The sequence below is a fragment of the Syngnathus typhle genome, linkage group LG12 (genome assembly GCF_033458585.1).
Source record: "Syngnathus typhle isolate RoL2023-S1 ecotype Sweden linkage group LG12, RoL_Styp_1.0, whole genome shotgun sequence".
NCBI lineage: Eukaryota > Metazoa > Chordata > Actinopteri > Syngnathiformes > Syngnathidae > Syngnathus > Syngnathus typhle.
This window is the reverse complement of record NC_083749.1, coordinates 10,132,468-10,147,395: the sequence shown is the minus strand read 5'-3', so window position 1 is coordinate 10,147,395 and position 14,928 is coordinate 10,132,468. Positions and strand designations below refer to the sequence as shown.

Sequence of the window (14,928 nt, the reverse complement as noted above, 5' to 3'; positions counted from 1 at the left end):
CTTTCTGCTTATTGCATATACAAAAAAGCAAGCACTCGCCAACGGCTGACTTGTTTATAATGAAGCGCAATTTAAGATTTTTGGCACTACTTTTTAATCAACATATGGAAGACATGTTTGCTTCAAGTCAACTTTAATACTACAAACAGGAAATGTACATACAATAACCTGATTGCCTTGTCGAAGACGTGGCTCAACTATGAACATCTGAAACACTTTCTGAAAGTTAGGTGTAGTTCACCACATACTGAAAATCCACTTAGAAAAATATAATCTAAACACCAATGACGGTGAGTATAAAAGGTCAGAGACAAACTGCTATAAATATTGAAAGACATGCTGCAAAGATTGCATTTGGCTTAACATTTTCCTGATTATTAACCTTTTGAACAGTTTGGTGCCATTAAAAGTTTTCTAGCAACAGAAACGTACATAATTTCTCTGAACGATCTACAAATGTTTATTTTGTGTTTAGAACTTATTGACTTGAACCATGGATAGCAACAAACTATCATTTCCTACATGTGTGTTTTGGGGTCAAATGGAAAGAAAACCTATAACGTAAACCTGAGTCGATTTTTCCTGCTCCACATGCTGTAGCCGCCAACGGTCCCCAGGACGCTGGCAGGCGTGGGTCGGGCGACAGCAGAGAAAGGCAGCGAGTTAATACAAATGCCAGGGTTTTCCTTCTTCAATGAGGACAAGTGGCTGTCATTTACGAGGCCAAAAACCTCCAGGTAGTGCAGTTTGGGGAACGTCTTCCTGAGGTCACTGCAAACACAACTCAAGTTATTTGCACTGCCTGCTTAAAACCAGAGCTTTGTGTATGGCGGCTGGAACACACGTGAGGGATGCAATGTGAATGTGGTAGCAGCGGCTCAAGGACAGATGGTGCAGATGTTTGAGCTCAGACAGCACAGGGAAACAGTCGGCCATCAGCTGAGTGCTGTCACTGGAAAGAAGAAACATAAGGCAACACATGAAGAACAAATACTGTACCCCTACAATTTAAGGGACTATGCTACACCGTCACCAAATATATTTTCCCAAGGACAAGATGAAAGGTGCGACAACAAAAGCTGAAATGTTAACTTCCTGTCATATACTTTTATTGCCAAGTAATTTTGGAGGGGACTGCATTTCAAGTCTCATATGAAAGGTCCCAAATGAAAATAGAAAATTATTTTGCAATTATTGTTAAGAACAGACCACACTTGACTGTTTGATGTTCTTGATAAGTGAACATAGATGAATACTGCAAATATTTGGTGTGAAGACATGAACACAAACATACCTCAAATCTAGTGTATGAATATCAGGACATCTTGTAACCAAGGCCTTCACATCTAGAAAGAGAGAAAACGTATAAGCTAAGCATCACCTACCTGCTGTAATACTGTATTAGCAGAGTTCAAGTGCGAATTTCTCATTGTGAGCATTAAATGCTTGTACAGCACCACACTGCTCCCACCAGGTCAAAGCGTACCACAAGAGACAGTATTTTTTTAGCGGAGGGAAACCTTTAAAACAGACGGGGCAAGCTGTTCTCTAAGACCAGAGTGGCCTAATCCTGCCCTTAGAGGTCCCAAGTCTTGTGAAAATAAAAAGAAAAAAAAAAGAAAAGAAATTCAATAAGGATGTAAAGATGATTGTTCTCAGTTTGAACGCATACAAAGTTAAAATTCTGTAAAGGTTCAGGTAAATGCCGCAGAATAAAAAGCAAGGGGCTTGAATTTTATTTACAAGGTCATTTTGTACTTGATAAAAAGAATAGAATGTTCAAGATAAAGTGTTGGTAGTTTTGAGTCTAAGTTTTAAATTCAATTAATTGTTTATATATATGTTTTAATATATCTCCCTTGTAAAAGTGACAAAATCCATCAAATACCAAATTACATAACAGTTTAAAGATCTCCCCCACTCACCATCTAGTGTGAGGCCATCTCTGTATCCGCTGAGGTTCAGGTGTGTAACGTTGGAGCTGACATGATTTACCACGCTCTTCACATGATTGCTATTGAAGTGGCACCACGATATGTTCAACTGTTCTATTCTGTCAAAAGGAGTCGATAAATGGAAATGAAGACGGTCCGTTGTAAGGAGTGTGAGTGGAAAAAAAAAAAGTTGCAAGAGTGGACCTGGTGCAGGATTGTAGCATGTGGCCGAGGGGCTGAGCAGAGAAGTCAGAGCAGCCGCTGAGGTTGAGTTGCCGTAGACGCCAATTCTGGGCCAGACTACTGCAAGAGGAATTCAAGCGTTAATGTGAATATATTACCAGCATATGAATGACTATTGACTTACATAGCCATTTCAAGTGTCACATGTGCTTTTTAGGGAACGATCAATTATCAGTCGGGCCGATCATTGCTGTTGAGTTTTGATGAGCATTGGCATCTGATCTCCCCCTTATCTACCGTATTTTCCGGACTATAAGGCGCACCGGACTATAAAGCGCACCATTAATGCATCATGTCAGATTTTTAATCCAAATCAAACCATTCTCCATTTTATCTTTTTCATTTCAACTTCAGATGCAATAAATGACTTTATAATCACAAAATAATGATCCATAGTCTTTTTGATTCATGATTCATAGTCTTCAGCAGGCCACTTATGCTTGATTTCATGACACAATGCTTTGGGCCAGTTTGAATTTAGGAATTTAGTCCATATATAAGGCGCACTGGAATATAAGGAGCACTGTCGGCTTTTGAGAAAATGTTTGCTTTTTAGGTGCGCCTTATAGTCCGGAAGATACGGTAATTTGAAAGCCAATAAGGGATCAATTTAAAAGTGGGTTAATGTCAGGGAATTATTAATTCTTTTCAAAGTTTCACTTAATTTTATCCAAGATGTTGCAGACACCACTGAAACTCAGCACAATTTTGTTGTTTTTGGCAGATATCAACTATATCAGTTTATAATCCACATTTAGAAGAGAGCTGATTTATCCTGCTAGCCAGGGGATATCACAATACTATTTAAGATTGCAATATAATGCAATACTTTGCAATTTAATGCAATAATTATAAAATTTCACAACAATAAGGCCTTTTGTTGTTCCAAAAGTTTGGGATGTGTACACATTGTGGGTTGTTTTTGGTATACATAGATAGATAGATTATCTAACCTGATAATGTTGTCAGAGAGCTGCAGGCCTTCCAGACTAAGACACTCTATCAGATTACAGCTACAGAGGATGCTCTCAAGGATGGGCGTGGTGATGATTGAGCTAGAAAGGTCCATTTCAGCAACCTGCAGTGTGCTAACGGAGCAAAAATGCAACAACGCTTTTACAAATATAAACAACTATAGGACAATAACAGCAGACAGGTGTGTGTATGTATATATATACACAGTAGATAGACATACAGTATATATATATATATATATATGTATCGTGACAAAACCCGCAATTTACACCCCTAATATATATATATATACATATATGTATATATATATATATATATATATATATATATATATATATATATACATATATATATTAGGGGTGTAAATTGCGGGTTTTGTCACGATACGATATATCGATACAAAGAACTACGATACGATATTTGCAGATATCTTAAAGCCTGCTGCGATTCATTCACGATATAGTGCTCTACGATCGATATATATATTTTTTTAAATAAAAAATATAGAACAATACCCTGATTTATAACAATTCATACGCAAAATCAACAAGGTACTGCAAACTCTTTATTTAGGAAATTACAAGAGTATTGCAGTATACAAAGTGCTTATTTTAACACTGAACTTTGATGTCGTGTTTTTTCTTTAAATGTGCGGCGAGGTTTGTGCTCCCTGAATATTTGATCGCCGCATGGCAGGATTTACAAACTGCACGTGTCTTGTCCGTTGAGCCATCTTTTCTTTGGAATCCAAAGTGCTTCCAAACGAATGACTTGAAGCCTAAAGAGGAGCAAATTTCCTCGTCTTTTTGGACACTAGCCATAGCACCAGCCCAGGAGCAGCGTACTAGTTGTCGACTCCCCTTTCACATGCCTGCTCTGCTCACAACACAACAACGCCGGGCGCACTGCTCCCGGAAAGAGGAAGCAAGCAACAATGAACTGGATTTCAAAATAAAGTCGCGTCTAATGTCCGAGGTCAAACACGGCGATATAAATCGATGTTTACGTTTAGCATCGATGCCAATAAATCGTAGAGCATTATATCGATTAATCGATGTGTATCGATGTATCGTTACACCCCTAATATACATACATGCACGCACACACAGGAGAGGAAATATAGGAGACAATTCTGTCCACCACAAAATGAAAATTTTCAATTATCCATTTTCGCTATGCAGTGTTTGGTGACTGAGTGCCAGTACATGGTCAAATCTGGTGTGTAAAATCTGGTGTGACCAATCTCACACTCTATACTGGAAGTTCAATAAGGAACCTCATGGCAAAACTAAAGCTCTGAGGGTGTATATAGTATGTATAGAGGAAGGAAAAAAATCTCTATAAACAGACTGTCCAGGGAACATTACGACACCCTGAAACTGAACTTCAGCAAAATGGCCAAGCTGATACAGTGGTCCAACAGTTGATAAGTACCCCAAACACCCATTCAAGTCCTACTAAGCAAGCTAAAAGTGATGGACTGGACAAGAATGTCTCCAGACATTAATACAATTGGGCAACGTCAAAAAGACGGACAATCACAAGGTCTCTAACTTAAACAGCTTTGAGATTGACCAAGTGGCAACATAAGAATCTTGGGTCACTGCCCAAAAAGTATCAAGGCAGTGCTGAAAATATTTGTCCATCCTTTCATCCATTCTTTGTACCGCTTGTCCCCATGGGGGTCGCGGGCGTGCTGGAGCCTATCCCAGCAGTCATCGGGCAGAAGGCGGGGGAAACCCTGAATCGTTTGCCAGCCAATCACAGGGCACACAGATCACACAATCATCCGCACTCACACCTACGGGCAAACCGCAGCCTCCGAACTGTGAGGTGGATGTACTAACCAGTGAGTCACTGTGCCGCTGGAAAGTATTTGTGACTACACAAAATCTTGACACTTTAGGCCAGGGGTCACCAACCTTTCTTAAATCGAGAGCTACTTCCTGGGTACTGATTAAGGCAAAGGGCTACCAGTTTGACACACACTTCTGAAATAGCCGATTTACTCAATTTGGCTTTCACTATATGTTATTATTATCATTTCCAGTTCACATGTAAGTGTGATTTGAACAAGAATAGCACAAATACAGTCAAACTTTGGTTTTTGACCACAATCCGTTCCAGAAGGCGGTTTGAGAAGCAAATCGGTCGAATTCCGAATCTATTTTTACAAATAATGGAAAAAATTTTAATTCGTTTCAAGACAAAAGAAACCCGCCTTTATTCATTTGCGCATATTTGTCCGATCGTGCAACTGCAGCGCACCGCCGCACGCGCAACCGTAGCGCGTCGCCCACCGCCCTGGTCGCATTATTGTGACAGAGCCGTCGCTGAAATTTAGAAAATAAAATTAAAGTCCTGAGGTACTTTCCAAAGTTTAAGTGGACCTAGTAAGTCCGCAGGGAACTTAATTTTGTCCGATCGCGCAACAGTAGCGCGTCGCCGACTGCGCAACTGCACCGCGCTGGTCGCATTATTGTGACAGAGCAGTCGCTAAAATTTAGAAAATATTTTTAAAGTCTTGATGTACTTTCCAAAATTTAAGTGGACCTAAGTGCGCAGGGAGCTTAATTTGGTCCGATCACGCAACCGCAGTGCGCCGGGCGCTCACTGTCGCATTGCTTTAATGTTAGATCACCAAATGATTCCAGAGCACGGCACCGCTGCTGCTCACTGCTCCCCTCTCCCCCAGGGGATGGATTAAAATCACACGGGGATGGGTTAAATGCAGAGGACAAATTTCACCACACCCAGATGTGTGTGTGACGATCATTGGGACTTTAACTTTTTTTAACTTTAAGAGCGTCTTTGTGTTTTAGGATGGCTTTACTGCTCCCACTTGCTGTCTTTGGAGGCATGATTAGGGGTTAATACAATCCTCAAAGTAACAAAAATACAATAACAACGGAGTCAGTCAGCATCCGGGCCGCGCGGTCGGGTTTTCTTGAGTCCTCCCGGCTCATCTCGCGAGGTTCGACCTCCGAATTTTGTTCGACAACCGAAGCAAACAAATCTCGAATTTTTTGTTCAAATTCCGATTATTTCAGGAACCGGGACGTTCAAAATCGAGGTTTGACTGTAAAATAAATAGATGCAGCTCACTGACAAGTGCCGCTATTTGAGCTAATTTTAGAACAGTCCTGCAGGCGACTCATGCGGTCCTCACGGGCGACCTGGTGCCCGCGGGCAACGTGTTGGTGACCCCTGCTTTAGGCCCTATTTGGACATTTTCATTTAATTGTGTACAGTTCTCACGTTTGTTGCCAGTATCGGAGACAAATGGCTATACATTTATTTTGAGAGCAATAAATTTACATTGTTATGCAAGCTGTGAGTGATTTACTTTCGTCAATTATTTTTCCCAAACCAGAATCTTATCTAAATACTAGGGGTGTAAATCGCGGGTTTTTTCACGATACGATATAATATCGATATAAAGAACTACGATACGATACTTGCCGATATCTTAAAGCCTGCTGCGATTCATTCACGATATATCGCGATATAGTGCTCTACGATCCGATTTTTTTTTTTTTTAATAAAAAATATAGAACAATATCCTGATTTATAACAATTCATACGCAAAATCAACAAGGTACTGCAAACTCTTTATTTAGGAAATTACAAGAGTATTGTAGTATACAAAGTGCTTATTTTAACACTGAACTTTGATGTCGTGTTTTTTCTTTAAATGTGCGGCGAGATTTGTGCTCCCTGAATATTTGATCACCGCATGGCAGGATTTACAAACTGCACGTGTCTTGTCCGTTGAGCCATCTTTTCTTTGGAATCCATAGTGCTTCCAAACGAATGACTTGAAGCCTAAAGGGGAGCAAATTTCCTCGTCTCTTTGGACACTAGCCATAGCACCAGCCCAGGAGCCGCGTACTAGTTGTCGCCTCCCCTTTCACGCGCGTGCTCTGCTCACAACACAACAACGCCGGGCGCACTGCTCCCGGAGAGAGGAAGCAAGCAACAATGAACTGGATTTCAAAATAAAGTCGCGTCTAATGTCCGAGGTCAAACACGGCGATATAAATCGATGTTTACGTTTAGCATCGATGCCAATAAATCGTAGAGCATTATATCGATTAATCGATGTGTATCGATGTATCGTTACACGCCTACTAAATACCATTCAACTACCGTCTTTTCATGTATAATGCGCAAAATTTAACAAATTTATTGTCCTAAAATCTGGGGTGCGCATTATACATGGGTAAAATTTTTTTTTGAAGAAAATCTCCCTTGAAATGAAACTTGAAATCACCTTTCTTCTCTCGTTTTCAATTGCGCATCGCATTCAGCCATCCTGCCCAACACAGTCAGTAAAATTCATAATTGACGACACATCGTTTGATGCGATGGTGCAATCCTTGATGGTGTGTTATTGTCAAATATTGTTTGTTTTTTAATCTCCATCGCAAACCGGATATCATACGGAGGCCGCCATTACAGATGCACAGAACGGATGCGCAAGACACGTCAGCTATATACTAAAGAGCGAGAGTTCAGTTTTAAACCTAAATGCGTATTACAGGTCGTATTTTATTTCACAACACTTTGCCTTGTTCCTTTCGTCTCTGCTGTTCACTTCAAACACGCTCCATACGAACACAATGCTCTCGTATCAGACGCTTGCTCGATCACCTGCTCATTTGCTGTCACAATGTACCCTACACAAATCCGAAACGTTTGTTGCGGCTCCGAGTCACGAGGAGGGGCAAGTTTTGGTTTCCAAGGGTGTCTTTTTTCCTCTTCAACTTCTCTCCCATACGAGCCGCCTTTTTCACATGTCCGCACGTCACTTTCCTCTCTTTTCATTTTAACCTAACTGATCGCGGTGGTGCCTTTCTGGGCAGTCGGAGAAATCAACGCCAACAAAAAAACTACATCCAGCCTAGTTAAGAAATCACCAGAAAGATTACCATGACAATTGTGAACACACAGAAAGATAATAAATAACTGGAACATCACTCAAATATTGGTGATCCCGTTGAGAGTCTCACATATTTCTTTGCTATCGAGTTTGCTTGCGCATGCGCAGTGATACTGACCAGCAGAATAACATCCGGTTGTTCCCAAAGACGATCTTTTTCTGAGATAATTTTACGTTTACGGACTTAAGTAGGTGTCAAAATTAGGAAAAAGTAGGAAAAGGCTTTTTTCCAGCATCGACATGCCATTTTTAGGGTGCGTATTATACATGGGGGCGTATTAAACATGGAAAAGTACGGTAGTATTTATGAGGGTATGTGTGTTGTTGTTTTTTTGCTGATAGTTCAGATACAGACAAAAATTCTGGTCACCGATTAATCAAAAATTACACAATGAATAAAATGTTTATTTTTGGGGTCATAACGCTTTCAACAAGAGATGATATTCAGACATAATATTTTGTCTCTCTCGCTTTCTCTGTTTTATGACTGATTGACTTTCTAGCAACTCACTAAACCCTGACAGACAAGTCACATTAATGTTTCAACTCACCATGTGCCAGTTAGGTGAAGGTTGTTTATGAAAGAGCGAGGGCATCGTAACCTGCGCACCCCCGTCTTCAACACCTGCTGCAGTGCTAAACCCATATTGCTCACCCCCTCCAGGTCCACACTTTGCCAAAGTGACTCATCAAACCTAGAAGACACACACACACACGGAAAAGTGAGACCATCTACTGCAAGGATGTAAATTTGTAGTTTTAATCATTAAATGTCTTGTTACAATTCATAGAATTATTCTAAGCCACTGCAATATCATTACTGTATTTTCCGCACCATAAGGCGCTTCGTGTAGAAAGGTGCAGACTCAATTACTGGGGCTTTTCTGTATTTAGTCAACACACAGGGTACACCCCATTATAGGGCGCATGCATGCCATGACTTACGAGAAACAAAAGAAAAAACGTCACAGGAGCAATTAAGTTTGTAAGTAGAGGTACCACTGTGTGTGTGTGTGTGTGTGTGTGTGTGTGTGTGTATATATATATATATATTAGGGGTGTAAATCGCGGGTTTTGTCACGATACGATATCATATTGATACAAAGAACTACGATACAATATTTGCCGATATCTTAAAGCCTGCTGCGATTCATTCACGATATATCGCGATATAGTGCTCTACGATCGATATATATATTTTTTTTAATAAAAAATATAGAACAATATCCTGATTTATAACAATTCATACGCAAAATCAACAAGGTACTGCAAACTCTTTATTTAGGAAATTACAAGAGTATTGTAGTATACAAAGTGCTTATTTTAACACTGAACTTTGATGTCGTGTTTTTTCTTTAAATGTGCGGCGAGATTTGTGCTCCCTGAATATTTGATCACCGCATGGCAGGATTTACAAACTGCACGTGTCTTGTCCGTTGAGCCATCTTTTCTTTGGAATCCAAAGTGCTTCCAAACGAATGACTTGAAGCCTAAAGAGGAGCAAATTTCCTCGTCTTTTTGGACACTAGCCATAGCACCAGCCCAGGAGCAGCGTACTAGTTGTCGACTCCCCTTTCACATGCCTGCTCTGCTCACAACACAACAACGCCGGGCGCACTGCTCCCGAAAAGAGGAAGAAAGCAACAATGAACTGGATTTCAAAATAAAATCTCGTCTAATGTCCGAGGTCAAACACGGCGATATAAATCGATGTTTACGTTTAGCATCGATGCCAATAAATCGTAGAGCATTATATCGATGTGTATCGATGAATCGTTACACCCCTAATATATATATATATATATATATATATACATACACACACACACACACACACACACACACACACACACACACACACACACACACACACACACACACACACACACACACACACACACACACACACACACACACACACACACACACACACACACACACACCGTAATTTTCGGACTGTAAGTCACATTTTTCACATAGTTTGGGTGGGGGGGCGACTTATACTCAGGAGCGACTTATATAAGTTTTTTCCCCCAAAATTCTCAAAAAAAAAAGGGAAACCGCGATAAACGAACTGCAATGTAGCAAGGGATTACTGTAATTTCAATTTCAAGTGACGACAGCAGCGCAACGTCGCGTCAGCAGCAGCTCGTCGAGTCAATATTTGTCCTTTATGTAAACAACCGCCGCGCTGCTGACGCAGCGTCGCAACAACAGGCTAAACGATAGGTATGCTAACGTGACATAAACACAAACTAAGAGCTGAGAACGGCCCTGACGTAAAATTCTGAGTTATTCAAAAAACTATTACGTAAATAACACCATGTTGACAAAGGACGAGGAATTTGATCGATGGATTTAATGATTTAGAGTGCACAGATGGTTTGATAACATTATTGCTTATATAATAGTTATTTGATATATAATTTATATATCGTTATATGAGCCTGTGGAATATTTTGAAGTGCAAGAGAGCCGTCAGCGGCGCGCACGCATTGTTGACAAAGGACGATTGATGGATTTAATGAATTCGAGTGACGCAGATGGTTTTATTAACGTGTTATTTATGCAATAGTTTTTTGAATAACTCTGAATTTTACGTCAGGGCCGTTCTCAGCTCTTAGTTTGTGTTTATGTCACGTTAGCATAGCTATCATTTAGCCTGTTGTTGCTCGTTCATGACTGTTCTTGGTGTTGGATTTTGTAGAATAAATTGCCCCCCAAAATGCGATTTATATATGTTTCTTTTCGCTTTTTTGGGCATTTTATGGCTGGTGCAACTTATACTTTGGTGCGACTTTTAGTCCGAAAATTACGGTATATAAATATAAGAGAGCGAGCGAGAGAGAAATCTCAAGAAACAATTATCAACTACTTACGCCAAACGATGCCAGCGTCTGCAAATAACAGACGTCTTGAGGAGGTCCTGCAGAGGTAGGAAGATGAGGATCCGGAGGATCAACTCGTCTGGAAGGTGGTCCCATGAAATGCCTGCTGGATATAATCAGACATGATTAAGACAAATTATTGACTTACTTCTTCACAGGGTTATTTTATAAAGTCTAACGGAATATCTAAATCTAACTGTATGTATATTGTAGCAAACCTGTCCCATGTTTCCGTCTTTGTCTATTAATGTAATACATTAGCTTGTTAGATTGAATTTAAATGTACCGGTTTTTTCCGTGTATAATGCGCCCCCATGTATAATACGCACCCTAAAAATGGCATCTTGATGCTGGAAAAAAGCCTGTACCCATGTATAATACGCACCCAATTTTCTTTTTTTAGATTAAATTGTCGCCCCTCCCTTCCTGTGTCACCTCAATCAATGTAACGTGTTTTGTATTTAAGTCCTGTCTGCCCCTCGCTCACCGTCGGATCATTGCATGTGTTACTGTCATGATGTCTGTTTGGTTTCTGTTCCTGTCTTCTTTGGTAATATCTTTTTGTTCCACGACTTTGTCGGTCAGTCCTGTTGTTGGTTTGGTTGTACCATGATTTTCTTAAAAAAAAAAAAAAACAAATTAAAAAAATATATATATTTTTTAAATTGTACCCATGTATAATCCGCACCCCAGATTTTAGGACAATAAATTTGTTAAATTTTGCGCATTAAACACGGAAAAAAACGGTAGTTATTCTCTGTATTTTACTTCAAGGTCGTTGGCCGGAAGAAGGCATGTTTAAGAGTTGTCAGGCAACTGTGGTCCTTGTACTGTGTGCCACGCCTAAAAAAATGAAGTCATCTAGCAACAGTCAATAAAATACCACCACCAAGTGACATTGTGCTTGCGGCTGAATGGCTTTGCTGTTTTTTAATCAGCAAAAGGTGACACTAGACACTTGGGTTAGATCATAGAAAATAAGATGCATACAAATTACTACACCGCACATGGTGTAATACTGATGATGCTATCTCCCATCAAATGAGGAGACTAGCAGTTATTTCTGCAAGTCTTACCAGCACAAAGCTTGTTTTAGGTGTCAAGCGGCCGTGCCCTCCCCTTGCCAGCCTCTCACCTTCAGAAGGTTGTTGCCCAGCAGGTGCAGGTGCGTCCACATGTAGGGCGGCCCAAGAAGGTGCAGCTTTACAGCTACCCCGAATCCAACCCAATCCAAGCAGGGAGGCATTGGGTTCCATTTTTATTTTTAGTAGTTTTTGGTATGACTCAGCCGGGGATCGAACCCACAACCTCCCAGTCTCAGGGCGGATACTCATACCACAAGTCCACTGAGCTGGTGGTGTATCATAACGCAACAAGAATTCAAGTCGCAAATCCACTTTTGAAGTTGGCAACATGGCAAACAAGGAATGGAAAGAGACTGTCCTTGCGTTATGCTAGCTTTATTGCTGCCCACTTGGCATCCATTCCAACCTGGTCATTGTGATAGGGGGATTAAACACTCCCCCATCTGCCCCTTCTTAAAGTTTCTTATTTTTTCTTAGACGTTTCTTGGGAGTTTTTCCATGTCCTTCTTTGGGGTTAAGATCAGTCATATCAACTGAGGGCGAATAAAACCTATTGAGATTCTTTTGTGATTAAGAGGGACACTTAAAAAAAAAAAAAAAAAGCATTCTACTTGATTTTATTTTCTTGGTTAGGGTTATTTGCGCCAACACAGTGAGGCACTGGTTAGCATGTCCACCTCATAGTTCAAAGGTGCAGGGTTCAATTACAGCTCTAGCCTTCCCGTGTGGAGTTTGCGTGTTCTCCCTGTGATTGCATGGATTTCCATCGGTTACTCTGGTTTCCTCCCACATTCCAAAAACATGCATGGTAGGCTGATTATCACTCCAAATTGTTCATAGCTGTGACTGTGAATGCTTGTTTGTCGATATGTGCCCTGCAATTGGCTGGCAACCAGTTCGGGGTGTACGTCTACTGCCCCAAAACTGCTGGGATAGGTTCCAGATGCCCACGACCCTCGGATAAGCAATATGGAAGATGACCGAACAGTGAGAAGTGAACACTCCAAAGTTATTAAAACCCTGGTTCTTACCGCATATTGAGTCTTTCCTCTTCCTTGATCGTCTGGAAATTACAAAAGGCTTTCCGTCATTCTCTTTGCCCTTACAAAGAGAATGTTGCCGCGTGTGCCCAGGTGACCACTGTTGAATGAGGTCCGTTGGAGTGCATTCAGTGTCCAGGCCCTCAGTAAAGACGTCTTGGCACTTGCGCTTGCTGCTACTCTTGGCTCGGGACAACATGGAGCCTTGAACACCGAAGCAAAACACATCCTGCAGAGGCATGCTGGGTGGAAGGCAAATGAAAAAATAAGCTTTTTTCTTTACGGTGTTATTACCGATCGAGTTTGACAACATTTCATTCGTTTTTGTTTACGATCTGTGCAAAATGCAAGTTACTTTGAGAGACGACTTACACCGAAGCAAAACATCCTGCAGAGGCACGCTGGGTGGAAGGCAATTAAAAAAATAAGCATTTTTCTTTATGATGTTAATACCGATCGAGTTTGACAACATTTCATTCGGTTTTGTTAACGATCTGTGGGCAATACTTTGGAAGACGACATTTTCCTGCAAGATAGGTTTACCCGCCATATTGAGACAAACCTTTGACCGCGCAAATTCGGAAAAACTGGTTTTATGCACTAAGACACGCGTGCATAAAACTCTCTGGCAGGGTTACAGTCATAACGAAACTATTTGCAACTTTTTTCCACTAACATAAGAGCAACTGCATTAGGGAAACGGTAGAATGAGCGGGAGGCTCACCAAAAACAAAATGCAATGGGTAAATCTGGTTAAATTTGCAATATGGCAATTTTAGAGGGACGTCTAGCACAAATCATTTTGAATATTGAAAACTTGGAAACCATACATTTGCAATGCATTAAAGTAATAGCCATTCGGGAACCAGAATAACACCGAGATAGCAGAGTTTCGTTTCACGAGGGGTGGAATGCCCAAAACGTCTATTTAAAATCAAGCAAAACTAGATACAATCATACCTGTCTCCTGGCATCACCTCCGTTTCAGGGAGGAAAAGGTGCTGAAAATGGAAAACAGCATGTACTGGAGCTCACCAGGACTATTTTTTTTCTGCAGCCGTCCAACTTGGATGGTTTTAAACTCACCGCCTGCTGCAGGGCGCCTTACACTATTACGTCACTTACCCCGCGCCTATTGAACATCCGTTCTGATAGAGGTTAGACACGCATGCGCGTTTGCGTTCGTCTTTTTAAGAGGGAACGCAAATTAATTATAGATATTAACGTGAGATTTTCATTATATAATCTGTCACACACAAGTTTTAAGACTTATTGCAAGAGAGGAAAACGTTTTCGTTAGTCTGCATACGCTCAGATCCTAACAAGTGACATTTCTTTTAAAGGACCAATTTTCATGCATAATCAATTTATTGAGCTTTTAGCTGATGTTTTCCTCGATTCACGCATGGCAGCAGTCCTGCTCATTCTTCCTCTCCAAACATCAGCCCCGCCCGGTCGGTCCAAGAAACTGCCCGGCCGTGAGGGGGCACCTCAGTACCGCTCCCTGCAGACTAAACACACGCCCACCCCGAGTCTACCGACATAAGAACAATTCCGCACAAAACATAATTTAATTCCCCTAAAATCTTATTTCATAAAGCACTTCCTAAACAATTTGTGTTCCTAACAAAAAGAAATATGATGATGCACCAAATTATAAAGCCATAGGTTCCATCACTGGCAGTTCAACGATTGTCGAAGAAAAATTTAAATACTAATTTCATAAGAAACAGGCTGACGGAAAAAAAAAATAATCAAGGACACAAACTAAAAAATAAACTAAACTACAATAAAGTAAAGAGAAAATTGATTCTACTGAAT

The 14,928-nt window shown here is 40.6% G+C and overlaps 1 protein-coding gene across 3 annotated transcripts; it reads right to left on the bottom strand.

The window, feature by feature from the left end:
* Nucleotides 1-116: 116 nt before the first annotated feature.
* Nucleotides 117-14,239, bottom strand: skp2 (S-phase kinase-associated protein 2, E3 ubiquitin protein ligase). Of its 3 annotated transcripts, none has more exons than XM_061293311.1 (10): nucleotides 14,068-14,239; nucleotides 13,099-13,349; nucleotides 10,974-11,088; nucleotides 8,646-8,789; nucleotides 3,131-3,265; nucleotides 2,139-2,237; nucleotides 1,926-2,053; nucleotides 1,295-1,346; nucleotides 845-952; nucleotides 117-771 (listed from the first exon to the last, which is right to left on the bottom strand). In XM_061293311.1, the coding sequence occupies exons 1-10, from the start codon at nucleotides 14,079-14,081 to the stop codon at nucleotides 555-557; spliced, it is 1,263 nt and encodes a 420-aa protein (XP_061149295.1). In that variant the 5' UTR covers nucleotides 14,082-14,239; the 3' UTR covers nucleotides 117-554. The 3 variants fall into 3 exon arrangements, with proteins under 3 accessions (XP_061149295.1, XP_061149296.1, XP_061149297.1); XM_061293312.1 differs by having other exon boundaries at nucleotides 10,974-11,085; nucleotides 14,068-14,238; XM_061293313.1 differs by having other exon boundaries at nucleotides 13,099-13,311; nucleotides 14,068-14,226.
* Nucleotides 14,240-14,928: the final 689 nt, after the last annotated feature.